Here is a 21,304-nt window from a genome sequence, read left to right as displayed (position 1 = left end):
TTACTGGGCCAATGAGATAACCGCTATACTGACGTCTCTCCATAGCGTTTGGCAATTTCTGAGGACGTGGGAGTGAGGCAAGTTGATGCCACCCTCCTGTGTGTGCTAAACATTCAGAATCACTTCCCCAGCTTAGTATGATATTCAAGTAGTTGCTGAGCTATCGGGAAGCGGAAGCAGGACAGAAGATTTAAGTATACCTGTGAAGGTCCCCACCCCAGGAGTGACTGCCTGCTGCCATCACCCAAGATATTAAAGCCTGAGGCAGTTGCTAGCAGAGTAGCATATCGTACAATATTTATTCAATATCCATTTGATTTGATGTAAACAATTATTGTTTCTTATAGTTCAATAAAACTTTAAATACAATTACTTGTCACTGATGGAATACAGTAAGTGAAGATTGACGTCTTTGAGCTGTGCCTGCTGACCTATGTGGGCCATCATGCATTTACTGCTTGTTCCCGCCCACACCACCTCTCACCTCCTGCAGGCAATGAATTAAGATACTGATACGTTAAGCTGTGAAATTGTTTGGTCCTTCGGGTTAGCCTGGCACCACGAGTGTCCTCTCTTATGCACAATCTCGGTACGTGTAAAACGCCGCAGGCCTCTGTGCAGCTCACTGCATTGAGAGGACCTTTCCTGGCACTATGCTACGCAGATTAGCATTTCGCCTCTGGTTCTCTTTACGCTGCGGAGATGGTAAGACTCAACTCACTGGATCGGAGCTCAAATGAAAGTCCAACTCAAATTCATTTATACCTTTCATGACCTCCGGACACCCCAATGTGTTGTACTGCCAGTGAAGTACTATTTAAGCTATAGTCACTGTTGCCATGTAGTCAAATACAGCAGCTAATTCGCGTACGATAAGATCTCACAAACAGCAACAATCCGGGAATTGTTTTTTAGTGATATTCATCATGGTTTCAACATGGACCGGGGTAACTCTGCACTTCTTCAGTGTTACTTGCATTCAACCAAAAGGGTAGATGGAGCCTTGGTTTAATGGCTCAAGAAAGACAATGCAGGATTCTCTCGGTACTGCGCTGGAGTGGCAGCTTCGGTTTTGTGGTCAAGGCTCTGTAATGGGAATGAACTCATGGCCTCCTAACGCGGTGTGTATACTACTGACGGATCCACGGAGTGAGAAACGATCTGAAGACTGTCTGTTCAGGAGCACTTGGCACTGCAGCTCTTCTCCACTTCATCTGAATATTACCTAACAATTAGGTTATGAGGAGAGTTAACACTAGTGGAGGAAGAGGGGGAGAATTTTTCCGCTGTTTAGGGAGTCTAGGATAAAGGGAGATAACAGTACAAATCTGAGCACGGCCATTCAGAAGAGAAAAAGGTGGAATTTTCTCCCACAAAAAGCAGATGCTAGCTTAGTTCATCATTTAAATCTGAGCTCAATAGATTTCCCCTCACCAAGGGATATGGAATCAAGGTGAGTAGATGGAGTAAGATATAGGTCTCATTGAATGGTGGGACAGGCGAGGGGATGAATGTCCACCTCCTGCTAGTGTTCCACTCATCTCCTGATTCAAACAGTTTAGAAGCTGGAATTGTGAAGTCTCACAGCAGGAGGGAGAACCAGGCCCTGGGCAAACAAAGTAAGGACCCCCTCCCACCGGTCGAATGGGTTTTGTCAACTCTCAGCTGGGATCCTTGGGATGTTCATTCTCCAGTTTCTTTTGGGACATTGGAGCACCACAGAATGATGGCCCATCGCAAATTGGCGTCAATAAAAGATTCGGCGATATCGGCAAACACACTGAATCACATGCACACATGGGCTCCTCAAACAGTTCCCAAGTCCCAGTCACTGAACTGCACCATCTGTGATTGATCCCTGATCTATGCCAAATTACTGGAGCTCAGAGAGGACATCCTGAGAAGTGCTCCAAAATGGCTGCCCTGGCCCTGTGCTCGGGTTCCTGTGGTGGAAGGTGGATGCTGGTGGACACCTGAGAGGACAGGATCCAGCTCAGCCATTGCACTCTCATTTGGCTGACAATCCCACATCGGCAGTATGGCAGAGGTAACAAAAGATGTCTGATGTTAGAAGAACTATATCCAAGGAAGGGAGACGATGTTTTGAGGAGCGGGTGAGAACAAGCACAGAGAGGGGTCAATTTACACACAAACTAAAACATGAGGTAGTGATTCATTGCTAAGCAAGTTTGATTCCACAAGATTTGAGCACTTTGGCCCACCCACTGGTTGAGTGGTACCTTGTATGTGTTGGTAACGGTGATGGGGGAATGGTGCCTGAAGCTCGAAACGTCCAAGAATGGATCTACCAGAGATGCACACAGACAGCAGAGGATCCACAGCAGCTCACTTTAGCCTTGCAATAATGGCAGCATGGGGGTGATGGTTAAGAAGTAGCGAGTGTCTTCCCCCAGCACAGGCAGGGCTCTAACAGGACATTGGTCTAAAGTGCCTGGGAAATCTTGGCGAGGGAGGTGGGGCGACGGCCAAGCGGTCAGCTGATGGCTCCTAGTAATCAATCGGCAAACAAAGATTTGGCACCAGCAGCTCCTGCTACAGCTGTTTTCTCATCTGTCGTCGCTCTTGACGCCTCTGTTTCTTTTCAGATATCTCCGGGTTGGTGGGGGGTTCCGCAGTAAACCAGGGCCCCAAGATGTTCACCCACAGCAGGTAAAGAGCCCTCCCTGGTGCCTGAGAAACAGAACAGCCAGTCAAATAACCTGCACAGGCATTTGTTCACCTGAAACGCTCAAGAGCAATTTTATTGTGAAAAACACTGTGGGAATGAAGTGCATATTTTTTAATACAAGAAGTATAACAGGTAAGGCAGATGAACTTAGAGCTTTGATTAGTACTTGGAACTATGGTATTGTTGCCATTACAGAGACCTGGTTGAGGGAAGGACAGGATTGGCAGCTAAACATTCCAGGATTTAGATGTTTTAGGTGGGATAGAGGGGGACGTAAAAGGGGTGGAGGCGTTACGCGACTGGTTAGGGAGAATATCTCAGCTGTACTGCGGGAGGACACCTCAGAGGGCAGTGAGGCTATATGGGTAGAGATCAGGAATAAGAAGGGTGCAGTCACAATGTTCGGGGTGTACTACAGACCACCCAACAGCCAGCAGGAGATAGAGGAGCAGATAGGTAGACAGATTTTGGAAAGGAGTAAAAGCAACAGGGTTGGTGTGATGGGAGACTTTAACTTCCCCAATATTGACTGGGACTCACTTAGTGCTAGGGGCTTGGACGGGGCAGTTTGTAAGGAGCATCCAGGAGGGCTTTTTAAAACAATATGTAGATAGTCCAACTAGGGAAGGGGCTGTACTGGACCTGGTATTGGGGAATGAGCCCGGTCAGGTGGTTGAACTTTCAGTAGGGGAGCATTTTGGGAACAGTGACTACAATTCAGTAAGTTTTAAAGTGCTGGTGGACAAGGATAAGAGTGGTCCTCGGGTGAACGTGCTAAATTGGGGGAAGGCTAATTATAACAATATTAGGCAGGATTGGGGGCGAATGTTTGAGGGTAAATCAACATCTGACATGTGAGAGGCTTTCAAATGTCAGTTGAAAGGAATTCAGGACCGGCATGTTCCTGTGAGGAAGAAGGATAAATGTGGCAAATTTCGGGATCCTTGGATAACGAGAGATATTGTAGGCCTCGTCAAAAAGAAAAAGGAAGCATTTGTCAGGGTTAGAAGGCTGGGTACAGACGAAGCCTGCGTGGAATATAAGGAAAGTAGGAACAAACTTAAGCAATGAGTCAGGAAGGCTAAAGGGGTCACAAAAAGTCATTGGCAAATAGGGTTAAGGAAAATCCCAAGGCTTTTTACACGTACATAAAAAGCAAGAGGGTAGCCAGGGAAAAGGTTGGCCCACTGAAGGACAGGGGAGGGAATCTATGTGTGGAGCCAGAGGAAATGGGCGAGGTACTAAATGAATACTTTGCATCAGTATTCACCAAAGAGAAGGAATTGGCGGATGTTGAATCTGGCGAAAGGTGTGTAGTGAGCCTGGGTCACATCGAGATCCAAAAAGACGAGGTGTTGGGAGTCTTGAAAAATATTAAGTCCCCAGAGCCTGATGGATCTACCTCAGAATACTGAAGGAGGCAAGAGGGGAAATTGCTGAGGCCTTGACAGAAATCTTTGGATCCTCACCGTCTTCAGGTGATGTCCCGGAGGACTGGAGAATAGCCAATGCTATTCCTTTATTTAAGAAGGGTAGCAAGGATAATTCAGGGAACTACAGGCCGGTGAGCCTTGTGTCAGTGGTAGGGAAATTACTGGAGAGAATTCTTCCGAGACAGAATCTACACCCATTTGGAAGCAAGTGGTCGTATTAGCGAGAGGCAGCACAGTTTTATGAAGGGGAGGTTGTGTCTCACTAACTTGATAGAGTTTTTCGAGGAGGTCACAAAGATGATTGATGCAGGCAGGGCAGTGGATGTTGTCTTATGGACTTCAGTAAGGCCTTTGACAAGGTCCCTCATGGCAGACTGGTACAAAAGGTGAAGTCACACGGGATCAGAGGTGAGCTGGCAAGATGGATACAGAACTGGCTAGGTCATAGAAGGCAGAGAGTAGCAATGGAAGGGTGCTTTTCGGATTGGAGGGTTGTGGCTAGTGGTGTTCCGCAGGGATCAGTGCTGGGATCTTTGCTGTTCGTAGTATATATAAATGATTTGGAGGAAAATGTAACTGGTCTGATTAGTAAGTTTGCGAACGACACAAAGGTTGGTGGAATTGCGGATAACGATGAGGACTGTCAGAGGATACAGCAGGATTTAGATTGTTTGGAGACTTGGGCGGAGAGATGGCAGATGGCGTTTAATCCGGACAAATGGGAGGTAATGCATTTTGGAAGGTCTAATACAGGTAGGGAATATACAGTGAATGGTAGAACCCTCAAGAGTATTGACAGTCAGAGATCTTGGTGTACAGGTCCACAGGTCACTGAAAGGGGCAACATAAGTGGAGAAGGTAGTCAAGAAGGCATACGGCATGCTTGCCTTCATTGGCCGGGGCATTGAGTATAAAAATTGGCAAGTCATGTTGCAGCTGTATAGAACCTTATTTAGGCCACATTTGGAGTAGTGTTCAATTCTGGTCACCACACTTCCAGAAGGATGTGGAGGCTTTAGAGAGGGTGCAGAAGAGATTTACCAGGATGTTGCCTGGTATGGAGGGCATTAGCTATGAGGAGCGGTTGAATAAACCTGGTTTGTGCTCACTGGAACGAAGGAGGTTGAGGAGCGACCTGATAGAGGTCTACAAAATTATGAAGGGCATAGACAGAGTGGATAGTCAGATACATTTTCCCAGGGTAGAGGGGTCAATTACTAGGGGGCATAGGTTTAAGGTGCAAGGGTTAGAGGAAATGTACGAGGTAAGGTTTTTTTTTTTTTTGTTTGTTTTTTTTTTTTTACACAGAGGTTAGTGGGTTCTGGAACTCGCTGCCGGAGGAGGTGGTCGAAGCAGGGACGATAGTGACGTTTCAGGGGCATCTTGACAAATACACAAATAGGATGGGAATAGAGGGATACGGACCCCGGAAGTGTAGAAGATTTTAGTTTAGACGGGCAGCATGGTCGGCGCAGGCTTGGAGGGCTGAAGGGTCTGTTCCTGTGCTGTACTTTTCTTTGTTCTTTGAATGCGCCATCTGCATCTTTCCTATTTGTGGATGCATCAAATTAAGAGAGCTGAATTGGGAAGCTTTGTTCAGAGTTCTGGCCCACTGCACTGTTCCACCGATTGCCTCCCCAGTCAGATTAGAAGGTCAAGTCCCACTTTCAAGGCCTGAGCACACAACCCAGGCAATACTGAGGGAGCACCACTCTGCTGGAGGTGCTGCCTTTCAGAGGAGACAAACTGAGACCCAGGTGGGCACAGAACACCCCCACAACATGATTTTGAAGAGTCAGATATCTGTCTCCAGTGGCCTGGCCAATTCTTATTCTGCAACCAATATCGAAAACATATTTGATTTTGCATTTAGCACCACGAGCACTCAATCACGACAGTGTATTTGAGAAGCAGATGCCAACCATACACTGAGGGATCCCTGGGTGACAACCCGCCCCTCCCTACAACAGAGGCACAGAGACCAATTTCACTGAATGAGATCACCTCACTCAGTATGAATCCCTGGTTGAATCAGAGACTCATTAGTCAGAGCTACTCACCAGGGAAAGTGAAACACTGAACATTTAGGTGTGGACTTCAATGACAATGAGAAATTTTGCCACACAGAAGCACGAGTTGGCAAGATTCACGCTGCACTTCCCATGTCTAATTTGGGGGCTACGTAGAGAAGATAGTAGGCACTTGTGAATCAGTGCAACCCGGTTTTGTCTTACCATGTGCAAAGTCTTTAAACCAAAGTGCCTCTCTGTCATAATTGAGCATTACTTGTCTAGCTGCCCCGCACTCCTCCTTTTAATCAATAATCAATATGCAAAGAGCAACTCCCTCAGCTAAAGATCCCTTCAGGTTGAAGAGCTGCGGGTTGCAGTGAGAACTTACCAGGAGCCACAAGTACCAAAAGTACATGGATATACAACTGATGACCTGTAGAATGGCAGTCAGCAATATCACATCCTTTAGATGCCTGGAAATAAACAATAGCAGGTTGACGCCAATGGATCGGAATTACAATGAATTTACCAGATGAAATAAAAATAGCACTGTTAAGGTAAAACATCCTGCGAGACTTCACCGGAGTGTTATCAAATCAAATAAAGTAAGCCATACCAGAAGATAGTAGGGTAGAGTGAACAGAAGCTTGGTCAGAGCGTTTAAAGAAACATCCTCCCTCAGTTGCCAGAGCACACTCTGTTGGACAGGTTATCGCCAGACGTGTTGGGGGATGGGAAGATTGCTGATATTTATAGTGGTTGGTGGGCACAGGGAAAGCGGCAATTGAGGAGGTAAAGCAAAGTAGGAGGAGTTGGGAGTTGGAATGGGGGCGTGGTGTGCGATTATGCACCGGGTCAATGCAACACCACCCTGTGCTAGGATGACCTAGGTTCAAAGTGGCGCACAGGACTCATACGAGTGGGTTCTTGCCAGAGATAGAGGATAAGTGTGAAAGATGTGGAGATGAGCCGGCAAATCATGTCCATTTGTCATGTCCAAGTTTGGTGGGATTTTGGGGACCGACATTTGAAGCATTACCACAAATCATGGGGGTAGAGATGTCGCCTGGCCCTCTGGTGGTGATCTTTGGGGCATGGAGCTGTCAGAGGGGAAGGGGTCCGATGTGGTGGTCTTCACCACACTGACTGCCCGGTGGTAAATTCTACTGGAGTGGAGGTCAGTGGAACCACCAAAGATGCTGGCATGGCTGGGGTATATAGCAGAATTCCTTAAGTTGTGTTATGGGCGAGGCATTTCAGAACCCCGAAATGTATCATGGAGTTCAACCAACCTCTCCCTTTAATGGATTTGTTGCTTTTCCGAGCACACGGCTTTTTCCCTATGTGTGGGATTACAATTATGGACACGTGAGTTTTTAAACACAAAACACTGTTTATTCCATGAACTCAACTTAACATCTTAAATAAACATTGGATCTCTTAACACCCCTTACTTCAAAGATAACTCAGAAAATATTGCAACAGTAAATACTTCCTTAAAATGTTCCTTCAACCTTCCAAGAGACTTAACACCTTTAAACAGAATCACACCAGGTCAAGGAAATATATATTTTCTGTAGAATGGCAGAGATATATTAGCTTGGGTGACTTCAGCTCCAACACCTTGCTTTCTTCATGCAGCTCGCTGGAAACCCAGACACACCCACGCTGCTTTCTCAAACCTGGCTTTCTCCCTTCTAAGCAGACCACAGCAAACCAGAACTTCTCAAGCTGCTGTCTCAAACTGGCTTTCTACTTTTAAACTGCTCTCAGCAAAACCAGCCAGGCATTGTTTAAACTGCAAAACCAAACTGCAAAATGGCTGAACTGAGCTCAGCTCCACCCACTCTCTGACATCACTGTTTTCTTAAAGGTACAGTTAGAAGTCTTGCAACACCAGGTTAAAGTCCAACAGGTTTGTTTCGATGTCACTAGCTTTCGGAGCGCTGCTCCTTCCTCAGGTGAATGAAGAGGTATGTTCCAGAAACATATATAGACAGATTCAAAGATGCCAGACAATGCTTGGAATGCGAGCATTAGCAGGTGATTAAATCTTTACAGATTACTTAAAAGTACATTGCTTAAACATCCATGTTTTAAAGGAACCCTCACATGACAGTTGGAAAAGATTAAGTTCGCCTTCAGGGGGTCAGGGGTGGTTCTTGGTGAGATGGAGGTTCTTCTGGTACCTGTTTTAGGACTTGCTGTTGCCAGCGGGTAGGAATGGGGTGAAGGAGATAGACATATGGTCAATAAGGGAATAGTGTAGATGGGCTTTAGAGTGGTTTCACAGGTCGGCGCAACATCGAGGGCCGAAGGGCCTGTCCTGCGCTGTTATGTTCTATGTTCTAAAAGGGAATAAAATGTCAAACTGTGGGGATTGTATTATGTTTTTGAAAGATATGTTTATGTATACTCTGGTTTGAATAAACATACTTCGAAAAATAAAAGTCCTAATGGACAAGGGAGAGGTAGAGGGGGTGCAATTCCTGACTTTGGCTACTGAAGGTATGGCCACCAATGGTGCAGCAATGTAGAAGAGACCAGAATTGGAGGAGCAGAGTTATTTTGGAGCATTGTAGTAGGTTAAAAAGTGTATTCACAGTCTCAGCTACTATTCCTGTGCAAAGTTATAAATGGGGAAGAAATAACGTTGAAGTCAGCATGCTTTAACACTGCGAGCAGGTAGAGGGGGTGAATATTTGGTACTGGGCCACACTGTACTTACCTTCTCCATGGCTTCTCAAAGTGGCTGGGCCTTTAAAAACACCTGATTTACAACAGCTAGCATGATAATAAAGGGGGTGGGTCTTCCCTACCTCTGACTCCCATGCCCTCGGCACAATGCCTCAGGAGCCTGCTGCCCTGCACCTTTCCCACCCAGCCCGAGTCGGAAGGCCAGGTGAGAAAGGAGTGGCTTCATTTCAGACAGAGTAACTAGGAGCGGAGTGACAATCCGACTCGGATTAACACTGCCCCATGTCTTCTTTGTTCCTCAATTACCTTTCCTGCTTCTCGCTGGTTTAAACATCACCTCAGCTGTATTAACAACTTGCTCACATGCCGCCTGATGCTCAAATTCACAACAGAACCGGAACTCAGGCTCACCTCAAAGACACAGCAGCAAACAGCGGTGCTCTTATGGAGCAGGCTTTGGCTGGAGAGGAGGCAGGTGGCTGGCAGTGAAGGAAAACAGTTCTACTTTACCGGATTGCTATTAATATTCACTGCTCCTGCTTGTCACTCACTTCTGGGACAAGGCACTGTTCATTCCGCTTGCCCAGTGTCCTGTCCTATTGCAGTTCCAGCAAATATCTCCCCTTTCTCCAGGCGAAGATGCCGGTCACCTTTTCCCTGTGATAAGCTATCAAGCAGACAGTGATCATGAGGTTGAAATGTTAGCCTATGAGCCATCACCCCATACTCCCCACACCCCAGAAATGCACAGACTAAGGGAGGGCAATTAGCTCACACAGAAAAAAAGGAGATTTTACCCTAATTTATGCAGTGATTTGAATCCAGGGAAAATTAACGTAACAGAAAATTCTGAAAATAGTCAGCAGATCAAGCAGCATCCGTGGAGAAAAACAAACTGCCATTTATACAGCACTAATATAAGTCAGGCGAACATCGTAAAGTGCTTCATAGTCAATTAAGTACTTTGTGAAGCTCCCACGCACAGCAATGATTAGGACCAGATAATCTATTTATTTGAGATGTCGACTGAGGGATAAATATTGAACATAAGGAGTAGTAGGATTGGGCAATTCAGCCCCTCGAGCCTGCTCCGCCATTCAATACGATCACGTCTGATTTCATCTCGGCTTCAACTCCTTTCCCGGGGCAGCCCGGGGTGCAGTGGTTAGCACTGCTGCCCCATGTGCCGAGTTCGACCCCGCCCCGGGTCACTGTCTATCTGGAGTTTCACCTTCTCCCCCTGCCTCTGTTTCACCCGCGTAATCCAAAGATGTGTAGGGTAGGTGGATTGGCCATGCTAAATTGCCCTTTAATTGGAAAAAATAATTCGATACTCTAAATTTATTTTAAAAACTCCACTTTCCTTTCCTTTCCCATAACCCTTCACCCCATTACTAATTAAAAATCTGTCTATATCCTCAAATTTACTCAATGTCCCGGCATCCACCGCACTCTCGAGTAATGAATTCCAGATTCACGACCCTTTGAGAAAAGTAATTTCTTCTATCGGTTTTAAATCTGCAGCTCTTTATCCTGAGACAATGACATCTTGTTCTTGGGCAGCATGGTAGCTTGGTGGTTAGCACTGTGGCGTCACAGCACCAGGGTCCCAGGTTCAATTCCCGGGCTGGGTCACTGTCTGTGCGGTGTGTGCACGTTCTCCCTGTGTCTGCGTGGGTTTCCTCCGGGTGCTCAGGTTTCCTCCCACAATCCAAAGATGTGCAGGTTAGGTGGATTGGCCACGCTAAATTGCCCTTAGTGTCCAAAAAAGGTTAGGAGGGGTTATTGGGTTAGGGGGATAGGTGGAAATGAGGGCTTAAGTGGGTCGGTGCAGACTTGATGGGCTGACTGGCCTCCTTCTGCACTATGTTCTAGATTGCCCCTGTTATGGGCCAAGGTTTGGAGAACCCCAAAGTGTATCATGGAGTTCACCTGACCCACAACTTTGAATAGATTGTGGTTATGGGGAGCACACGGGCCTACTTCACAGGTGTGGTGCAACAGAGCTTTACCGTACTTTTAAATTAAAACAATGTTCATTTATGAAACCCGTTCATACTTTATAAACCCACAGTAAACATCTTAACAACTATCAACACCAATAAGTCCCCAAAGATACAATATTCTATAAGTCAACTATAATCTTTCCTTATTATCATCCAAAAGACCCTTTTTAACACAGAGATCAGGTTAAACTTCACTACTGAGAGCAGTCAGCACTTTGAAGTCACCTAATTGATTTGGAGACAGTCTTTAGTTTGCAGAGAGATCCTTATGCAGCTCCTTGCTTTGCCTGCAGCTATCCGGCTCTCAAAACGAAACTAACCACACCCTGTAGCAAACAGCCTAAAACGAAAGTAAAGCAGACAGACAGCCCAGCTCCACCCACAATCTGACATCGCTGATAAACACCCATTTCTTAAAGGTACTCCCATGACACCCACATGAGGAAGCATCCACTTTTACGTCTACTTTGTTAATACCTTTTATCATTTTCTATCCCTCAATTAGATTGCCTCTCATTCTTCTGAACTCAAAAGAGTATAGGCCTAAATTGCTCAATCTTTCTTCATAAGACAAACCTCATCTCTGAGGGATAAATACTGAACATAAGGACTAGGAGCAGGATTGGGCAATTCAGCCTAGTGAACTATCAACCTAGTGAACCTCCTCTGAACTTCCTCCAATGCAACTACATCCCTCCTCAAATAAGGGGACCAAACTGTACACAGTACTCCAGTTTCACCAATACCATGTACGGTTGCAGCAATGCTACTTTTATACTCTATTCCTTTAGCAAAAAAGGCTCCACTTGCCTCCTTATTACCTGCTGTACCTGCCTACTAGTTTCTCCGATTCATGCACGAGGACATCCAGATCCCTCTGCACCAAAGCACTCTGAAGTCTCTTCCCATTTAGGTAATACGTTGCCTTTCCATTTTTTCAACCAAAATGGATGACCTCACACTTTTAAAAAAAATTTAGAGTACCCAATTCATTTTTTCCAATTAAGGGACAATTTAGCATGGCCAATCCACCTACGCTGCACATCTTTGGGTTGTGGGGACGAAACCCACGCAAACACAGGGAGAATGTGCAAACTCCACACGGACAGTGACCCAGAACGGGGATCGAACCTGGGACCTCGGCGCCATGAGGCAGCAGGGCTAACCCACTGCGTCACCATGCAGCCCTGATAACCTCACACTGAGCCACGTTAAACTCCATCTGCCAAATTTTGGTCCACTCTTCTAAGCTATCTATATCGATTTGTAAATTTTGTATCTCCTCATTGTAACTTACAATCCCACCTACACTAGTGTCATCTGAAAACTTTGCTGTAGAACCTTCTATTCTTGCATCCAAAGTCATTGATATAGATTTAAATAGTTGCAGTCACAGGACAGTACCCTTTGGCACTAGTTACTTCTTGCCAACCAGAAAAAGACCATTTGTCACGACTCTCTGCCTTCTGTCAGTTAGTCTGTGTTCCATCCAAGCTAATAAATTACTCTTAATCCCAGATGAACCTACCTTGCGTATTGACCTTTTGTGGGGCACTTTATGGAAGTCCAGATATACTACATCTCCAAGATCCACATTATCCAGTTGGCTTGTTACATCTTCAAAGAACTCTATCCTTAGTAATTTTCAACGACGGATGTTAAACAAACTGGTCTATACTTTTCTACTTTTACAGACACGGGGAAAATGTGCCAACTCCACACAGACAGTGACCCGGGGCCAGGATCGAACTTGGGTCCTCAGCGCCGTAGGCAACAGTGCTAACCACAGTGCCGCCGTGCAAAATAATGATTTAACATCTCTGCCATTTCTGTGTTCCCCACTATGAACTCATTGGTCTGATCCTCCAAGGGACCAACATTCGCTTTTACTCTTTCCTTTTATTTGCTTATAGAAGCTTTTGCTACCGTTTTAATATTTTGTGCTAGTTTTCTTTCATAAATTCCCTTTGCTCTTTTTATTACTTCTTTAGCAACCCTTTTTTGATTTTTAAAAGTTTCCCAATCGTCAAGCCTGCCACTGGCCTTTGCAATGTTGTATACCTTAGTTTTTGTCTTATGTTATCTTTCACCTCCTTGCTTAGCCATAGATGTTTTTCTTCCCTCGTACAATCTTTTTTCCTCTCTTGAATATATTTTAGTTGGGATAAATTTAATATCTCCATGACAATTGCCACTGCTCATCTTTTAGTCTTCCTGTCCAGTCCACTAGGGCCAAATTTGTCCTCATGCCTACATAATTATCTTTGTTTAACTTCAGAACGCTAGTGCGGGACTCCAGTTTCAGAACACTCGGGATAGCTCCCCTGCTCTTCTTCAAAGTGACCCAGAGGTGGGAGTGCTCACAGCGGAGACGTGGGTCGGTCACAGACCTGAAACTTTATCTGTTTTTCACTCCACAAATCCTGCTCAACAGTGCTTTCCATTTACAGACATCTAAACAACTGCATAGCGATTCACCTTTGGCTAAAAACCACAGTAAAATCCGAGGAACATGTAGCGGGTACTCAAGATGGCCAGGCAACTCATTGGAACAAGACAGCGACTTGTGGACACTCACTCTGCCATACCCTGCTCCATGTTGAGGTCAATGCCTCCATCGAGTAAGGTTCCATCCGAGAATACGGGCTGTGCCATTCCCTGCATCCATCGGTAGCTGAAGCTGTAGACCACAAAGGCAAAAGCTAGCAATCCCTGTCCGCGAGAGAAAAAAGGCTCCATTAAAAGAAAGACAGAAATAAGCCTGGCTCATTTTGTTTCCCATCACTCATTATAAATCCGTCACTGCACCTCACCCAAATATCGCTCCCAGGTTTCTCACCAAGACACTGTTACTGTTTTCCTCCCTCAGCTTCTGCAAGAAACACCTTTGCACCCTCAATGATTTAAGCCCCATCTCAAGTCTCACTGTTCTCACTCCTGTGTTTACTGGTCAGTTTTCTTCCCAAAATATTTCTTTCCGTCCATGTGAAGTCTCTTACCTACATATGGCCACGCCTTGATTATGGAATCTCAGGTCTTGCTACCCCCATCGTACCTACCTAAAAATTTTTTTTTTTTTAAATTTGTTCGTGGGACGTGGGCGTCGCTGGCTGTGCCAGGATTTACTGCCCATACCTAATTGCCCTCGAGCGGGAAGTTAAGAGTCAACCACATTGTTGTGGATCTGGAGCCACATGTAGGCCAGACCAGGTAAGGACAACAGATTACCTTCCCTAAAGGACATTAGTGAACCAGATGGGTTTTTACGACAATCAACAATGGTTTCATGGTCAGCATTACTTTTAATTCCAGATTTTTATTGAATTCAAATTTCAACATCTGCAGGCTGGTACCTAGTTTCGGGAAGGCAATCTCCCATCATTTTCTGGTATAGCTCTCCAAAACCCTTCCAAATTCACTTCCTATCGGTGAATGTCTGGCTGGAAGGGGGGGGGGGAACCACCACCCACAAATCACTTACCTCTGCACTTTCAAATTGCCTTCAGTATAACATTTTAGCAACAGCCAATTTAATAAATCACAACTTACCCTGAACCTATATTTAAACAGGTGAATATCCATTTACTGAATTAGGCTGGAAACATTCTGATGGTTCACAATTGTCTGTGATACTATAGTTCAGTAAAAACACTGGCTTCCACTCTTCCCGTTTAGATCCTCTGCCCAGAAACATCCCAAACTTGGGATAAATCTTACTCTGAAGTACGGTCAGGCTTACTCTTAAAGGAACCTGCATTTCGAACATGGTCCCCATTAGAACTAGGACTCTTCCCCACCTCGCCCTCCCAACCCTGCCCCTTGGGCTTAAGTAGGGTGCTCTTTCCAAGGGCCGGTGCAGACTCGACGGGCCGAATGGCCTCCTTCTGCACTGTAAATTCTATGATCACAGTGAAGGAATATAAAGGAAGCGACCTTTCAGGCTTACCCAGGTCCAAAACGTGACTGAACTGTAGAAGAGGAAGAGGTTCACAGTCCCGTAAATAGCCTGGGGAAGAGACAATGCAGCCATCAGAAAGAGAATAACAAACAACACACCTTATCTCTTGTCAAAGGGGCAGTTTGAGGGTCTAGTAAAGGAAAGGCAAATTAGATTATTCAAGGAGGCGGTGGGTTAGTGAGAGACCAGAGGGCGAGCGAAACTGCAAAGGGCAGAGAACATGCAAATCTCATCCAATGAGAAAAGAATGTGCACAAAATGTAACACAACGGCCGCTGCCTGGGAGAGGCAAGTCCCCGCGTACAGTGTTTGCAGTGATGCAGACCTGACTTAAGACACCATTCCCCCAGGCCCCTCCCTCACAGAGATGCGAACACCATTAAACTTACATTAGCTCCTAGAATAATTCTCAGGTAGAAGGTCAACGTCTCCTTGTTCTCCTCAAAAATCTGCTTCTTCCCTTTCGTTCCAACCTTGCCTCCCTTCGGCTGCTCCAACAAGAAAAGAAACCATTTTAGCAGCTTTAGGGTGATAAGATGGGATGTTGACTCTGCATTATAAACACAATCAGCATCGCAACTCTTCAGCTCAAACAGCATTAACACAGAAATATGCAACACCTGTTGAGAGGCACAATTCGGACTTCCAGTCCACGTCCTTTCACAGAACTCGGGTACTGACTGACTTTATTCTGCTCTATTTAACAAATTACCTCCAATTTTCTCCCTGTCACCTTGAGTCATGAGTACATGGAGAATGACGAGACTAATTCCAGTGCTCCCTCAGTGATCTCTGTTCCAAGGAAGCTCAATGCAAGGTTCAGCAACAGGCATCATCGTATTCGTCTGGCTGAGCAATGCCCTGAACACTGACAGATAAGTTCAGAACACAGCTATACCACTCCCAACCGCACAGCATTGGGCATTTGATCATGGAGTGGAACTGTTGGAAGAATGAAACTGGCAGGGGCTATGGTGCACCAGGAAAGAGCTGCGGGCCGAGATGCCAATCTGTGCACTGCCCTCTTCTCCCAAGTGGTGGATTCACAGTCTGGCACTTGCATTTTCTTGGAAGTGAAGAGATGTGCTGTAACTACAGCTTGAGTTCATCCCTCTCTCTATATAGTTCCTCGCTTTCTCTGGTGCAGTTTTGTGCACCCGCGGTTTTCTCCCCATTGTTCCATTCATAGCTCTAATACCTCATAGATGGCCATTCGTATCACCCAATAATATTCTCTTCGGCAGTTACAGGCCGATTGATCAGAGGTGATTGTACAGCTACTGATTTTTTCTCCAACCCTTATTGAGGATACGTCAGGCTTGTGTTCTGATGAAGGATCACACTGTCAAAACGACCAGAAACTGAATCCAGCATTTTCTGCTTCAATGCTGGCTTGGCAGCATATTGGATACAGCAGGTGTAAAAATCTGTTGAGGACAATGGTGCAGTCAATCCCACTCACCTATAGTTAATTGGATGACATAATCAAACAGCATACCCCCAAAACTTGACTGGAAGATGAGCAGAGGAAAGGGAGCAAACAGGAAACCAAATCGACAGTATAGTAATCCAGTCTGCAACTGAATCACAGGCTAGCAGTTTACCAGCTTCAGGCTGATGCTGTACTACCAGCTCATTTCCCTGCCAGAGACACTCCCTTTCCCCATAGCCCTGAAATTTCTCTCCACCCAGCTTTCTTTTCAAAGCCACGTTTCAATCTTTCCACAATGCATTCTTAGGCAGAGGGATGGGATGTAGGGGGATGGGAAAGTACAAGCACACCCATGTCCCACAGTGTAGTTAGAGCTAGTATCAGCTTACAACTAAGAAAATGGTGAGTGAGCCTGGGATGAGGGTGTTTCTCTCCCAAACCCCCCAACTGTGTGGGCCTTATGCCCATCCCCAGCTCTGTATGGGAAGGGGGTACAACGCCCCCACTGACCAACCCCAGGCCTGCGTGAAGGGTACAACAAACCGGGCCTTGATACACAGCAACCCCCCCCCCCCATGCGGCAGTGTGGGGGGTACACCAGCCCCTGCCCCAGTGTGGGAGGGGGATTCCCCAGCCCCAGTGTGGGAGAGGGGAACGCCAGACCCTGCCCCAGTGTGGGAGGGGGATTCCCCAACCCCAGTGTGGGAGAGGGTTATGCCAGCCCCAGTGTGGGAGGGGGGTTACGCCAACCTCTGCCCCAGTGTGGGAGGGGGGTTACGCCAACCTCTGCCCCAGTGTGGGAGGGGGGTTACGCCAGCCCCTGCCCCAGTGCGGGAGGGGGGCTACGCCAGCCCCTGCCCCAGTGTGGGAGGGGGGTTACGCCAGCCCCTGCCCCAGTGTGGGAGGGGGGTTACGCCAGCCCCAGCCCCAGTGTGGGAGGGGGGTTACGCCAGCCCCGGCCCAAGTGTGGGAGGGGGGTTAAGCCAGCCCCTGCCCCAGTGTGGGAGGGGGGTTAAGCCAGCCCATGCCCCACTGTGGGAGGGGGGTTACACCTGCCCCTGCCCCAGTGTGGGAGGGGGGTTACGCCAGCCACTGCCCCAGCGTGGGAGGGAGGTTACGTCAGCCCCTGCCCCAGTGTGGGAGGGGGGTTACGCCAGCTCCTGCCCCAGTGTGGGAGGGGGGTTACGCCAGCCCCTGCCCCAGTGTGGGAGGGGGTTACGCCAGCCCCCACCCCAGTGTGGGAGGGGGTACACCAGCCCCTGCCCCAGTGTGGGAGGGGGGTACACCAGTCCCGGTCACAGTTTGAGAGGGGGGGGGGGGGGAGAAACACCAGTCCCTGTCCCAGTGTGGGAGGGGGGGTACGCCAGCCCCTGCCCCAGTGTGGGAGGGGGGCATGCCAGTCCCTGTCCCAGTTTGGGAGGGGGTACGCTAGCCCCTGTCCCAGTGTGGGTACGACACCCGCTCCGAATCCTATGTGTGGGGTACACCCGCTCCGAATCCTATGTGTGGGGTACATACTACACACGCCCCTCCATCCTCCCTCTGGGCGCAGTGTGTGTGTGGTGGGGGTACAACGTTACCCCCCTCCCGGCCCTGTGTGGGAGGGTACACCCCGCTCTCTCCCTATCTGGGATCCACAGCCCAACACTTACCGCCATATCCCCGGGCACCTCAATACAAGGCAAGACCGGCTCTCTCTGGAATTCGCCTGTTACCGGCCAGGAGGGCTGGCTTGTAAATCCGCACCGGGACCACCTCAAACCATCCAGCAGACACTTCAGATGAACAGCTCAGCACTTCCGGCCCTCTCCGGCGCATTGTGATGACGCATGCAGGTGAATGATGTCCATGCAACGTGTTGCGCGCTGACGCAATCCGGCCCGGGCATGAGCGCAGTGACGGAACCCGCCTCCTGTAAGGAATCCGGAGCTCAGGAGGGCAGTGGTTACGTGGGCTCAGGACACAGTGTTTACCTGGGGCTCAGGGATTGGTGCCTACCTGGGGCTCAGGGATGGATGTACCAGGGGTTCAGGGCACAGTGTTTACTGGAGCTCCTGGGACTGTGTTTACCTGGGGCTCAGGGATTGGTGCCTACTTGGGGCTCAGGGATGGATGTACCAGGGGTTCAGGGCACAGTGTTTACTGGAGCTCCTGGGACTGTGTTTACCTGGGGCTCAGGGATTGGTGCCTACCTGGGGCTCAGGGATGGATGTACCAGGGGTTCAGGGCACAGTGTTTACTGGAGCTCCTGGGACTGTGTTTACCTGGGGCTCAGGGATTGGTGCCTACCTGGGGCTCAGGGATGGATGTCTACCAGGGGTTCAGGGCACAGTGTTTACTGGAGCTCCTGGGACTGTGTTTACCTGGGGCTCAGGGATTGGTGCCTACCCGGGGATCAGGGGTGGATGTTTACCAGGGGTTCAGGGCACAGTTTACCTGGAGCTCCTGGGATGGTGTTTACCTGGGGCTCAAGGGACAGTGTTTACTTGCGGCCCTGGGGCAAACACCTCAACCCTGTCCCCGTAACCCAGTATCCCCACCTAACGTTTTTGGACACTAAGGGTCAATCCACCTTGATGTGACCATCAATTCACTCAAAGACGTGCGGAGAAGCAAACCGTGGTTTCAATCAGCTTAGAACTGTGCCTGACTGCGACCAATACAATACTGACGGCAGGTCAGCAGCACTTATACTTCCTCTAAAAGGGTGGAGCCATGGGCGGAGCCTGTACATGCCCCAACATATCCCCCTGTGGGTGAAGCCACACAAAGGCCCATAGGTGGAGCCCACAGGGTTAATGACATAACATAACATAGTACAGTGCACTGGTGAATTATCAGTAATTATACATTCACCACATTCACCCCCTGTTTAAAAAATGAAGTCCGGCGGGTTGACGGGCTCATAGATTCAGTCGGTCCCGTGCCCGGATCGTACATTGCGACCGCCGAAGGACTGGTGTTGCAGCTGCTTTGGGTGGCTGTGGAAGTTGGTCCGGAGCGGGCACAGGCGTGGACTCCGGAAGCGGCTCTTCCGGAGCTTCATTCCTGTGAACCAGTGCGGCGGGTGGGAGGGAGCGCGGGAACCAGATGGGGTTGGACGGGACATAGCGTGGGGGATGCAGCGTGGTAGTGGTGGTGGAGCCTGCGGGTGCCAGGTCCCGGAGGGAGACGGTAACTTGCCGGCCATCGGGGTGTCTGGTATACGCATAGTGTGGGTTGGAGTGCAGGAGCTGGACCCTCTCTACCAGGGGGTCGGTCTTATGGCTCCGAACGTGTTTTCGGAGGAGGACTGGACCCGTGCCATCTGAGGTAGCTCCCCTAGGGAAAACAAACAAGCGGTCATGAGGAGTCTGGTTTGTGCCCGTGCAAAGGAGGGACCTAATAGCATGGAGCGCATCAGGGAGGAACTCCTGCCAGTGAGAAACTGGGAGATTCCTGGACCGTTGGGTCAGTATGACGGTCTTCCAGACCGTCGCGTTCTCCCTCTCCACCTGCCCGTTTCCCCTGGGGTTATAACTGGTAGTCCTGCTCGAGGCGATGCCCTTACTGAGCAGGTACTGACGCAGTTCGTCGCTCATGAACGACGAGCCCCTATCGCTGTGGACATAACTGGGAAAGCCAAACAGGGTGAAGACACTATGCAGGGCTTTAATGACCGTGGGGGTGGTCATATCAGGGCAGAGGACGGCAAACGGGAAGCGGGAGAACTCATCTATGATGTTAAGGAAGTACGTGTTGAGGTTATTGGAGGGGAGGGGCCCTTTGAAATCGATACTGAGGTGTTCAAAGGGCCGGGATGCCTTTACCAGATGGACCTTATCCGGTCAATAGAAGTGCGGTTTGCACTCCGCACAGATTTGGCAGTCTCTGGTTATAGCTCTGACCTCCTCGGTGGAGTAGGGCAGGTTGCGAGCCTTGATGTAATGTGCGAGCCGGGTGACCCCTGGGTGGTAGAGGTCATCGTGGATAGCCCGTAGTCGGTCATCTTGCGCACTGGCGCATGTGCCGCGGGACAGGGCATCTGGGGGCTCGTTGAGCTCCCCAGGACGATATACTGTATTGTAGTTATCGGTGGAGAATTTGATCCTCCACCTCAAGATCTTATCATTCTTGATCTTGCCCCGCTGCGTATTGTCAAACGTGAAGGCAACCGGTCATTGGTCGGTGACGAGGGTAAACCTACCAGCGAGGTAGTGCCTCCAGTGCCGCACGGCTTCCACGATGGCTTGGGCTTCTTTTTCGACTGAGGAGTGTCGAATTTCAGAGGTGGTGAGGGTGCGTGAAAAAACGCTACTGGTCTGCCTGCTTGGTTGAGGGTGGCGGTGAGAGCGACCTCTGAGGCGTCGCTCTCCACCTTGAAGGGGACGGACTCGTCCACCGCGCGCATCGCGGCTTTGGCAATGTCCGCCTTGATGCAGTTGATGGCCTGGCGTGCCTCGGCTGCCAGTGGAAAGAGGGTGGCCTTAAATAGTGGGCGGGCTTTGTCCGCATACTGGGGGACCCACTGGGCGTAATGGGAGAAAAATCCAAAGCACCTCTTCAGGGCCTTGGGACAGTGAGGGAGAGGGAGTTGTAGGAGGGGGCATACGGTCAGGGTCAGGGTCGGGCCCTAGGACCCCGTTCTCCACGACATAGCCGAGGATGGCTAGCCTGGTTGTGCGGAAAACTAATTTCTCCTTGTTGTAGGTGAGGTTGAGTTTTTGGCCGGTTTGGAGAAATCGATTGGTGTCGTGTTCCTGCTGATCATGGCCGCAGATGGTTACATTGTCCAAGTACGGAAACGTGGCCCGCAGCCCTTACTGGTCCACCATTCGGTCCGTCGTTGGAACACCGAAACCCCGTTTGTGAAGCCAAAGGGGACCCGGAGGAAATGGAAAAGGCGGCCGTCTGCCTCAAACGCCGTGTTGTGGCGGTCCTCCGGGCGGATTGGGAGCTGGTGGTATGCACACTTCAGATCCGCCGTGGAGAACACCCGTTAGTGCGCAATCTGATTTACCATGTCTGCAAACCGGGGAAGGGGATTGAGTTGCGTAAAGCGGTTAATGGTCTGGCTGTAATCAACCACCATCTGGAA

The 21,304-nt window shown here is 48.7% G+C and overlaps 1 protein-coding gene across 2 annotated transcripts; it reads right to left on the bottom strand.

Annotated features, from left to right (window-relative positions):
- Window positions 1-272: 272 nt before the first annotated feature.
- Window positions 273-18,049, bottom strand: tmem208 (transmembrane protein 208). Of its 2 annotated transcripts, XM_072518562.1 has the most exons (7): window positions 17,880-18,049; window positions 15,508-16,222; window positions 15,185-15,283; window positions 14,784-14,843; window positions 13,416-13,549; window positions 6,523-6,607; window positions 273-2,691 (listed from the first exon to the last, which is right to left on the bottom strand). In XM_072518562.1, exons 5-7 carry the CDS (start codon window positions 13,499-13,501, stop codon window positions 2,554-2,556), a joined length of 309 nt encoding a protein of 102 aa, XP_072374663.1. In that variant the 5' UTR covers window positions 13,502-13,549; window positions 14,784-14,843; window positions 15,185-15,283; window positions 15,508-16,222; window positions 17,880-18,049; the 3' UTR covers window positions 273-2,553. The 2 variants fall into 2 exon arrangements, with proteins under 2 accessions (XP_072374663.1, XP_072374662.1); XM_072518561.1 differs by lacking the exon at window positions 15,508-16,222.
- Between the last annotated feature and the right edge of the window lie 3,255 nt (window positions 18,050-21,304).

This window comes from Scyliorhinus torazame, chromosome 10, assembly GCF_047496885.1.
Source record: "Scyliorhinus torazame isolate Kashiwa2021f chromosome 10, sScyTor2.1, whole genome shotgun sequence".
In the NCBI taxonomy this organism is placed as follows: Eukaryota; Metazoa; Chordata; class Chondrichthyes; order Carcharhiniformes; family Scyliorhinidae; genus Scyliorhinus; species Scyliorhinus torazame.
This window is presented reverse-complemented; position numbering and strand designations above follow the sequence as displayed.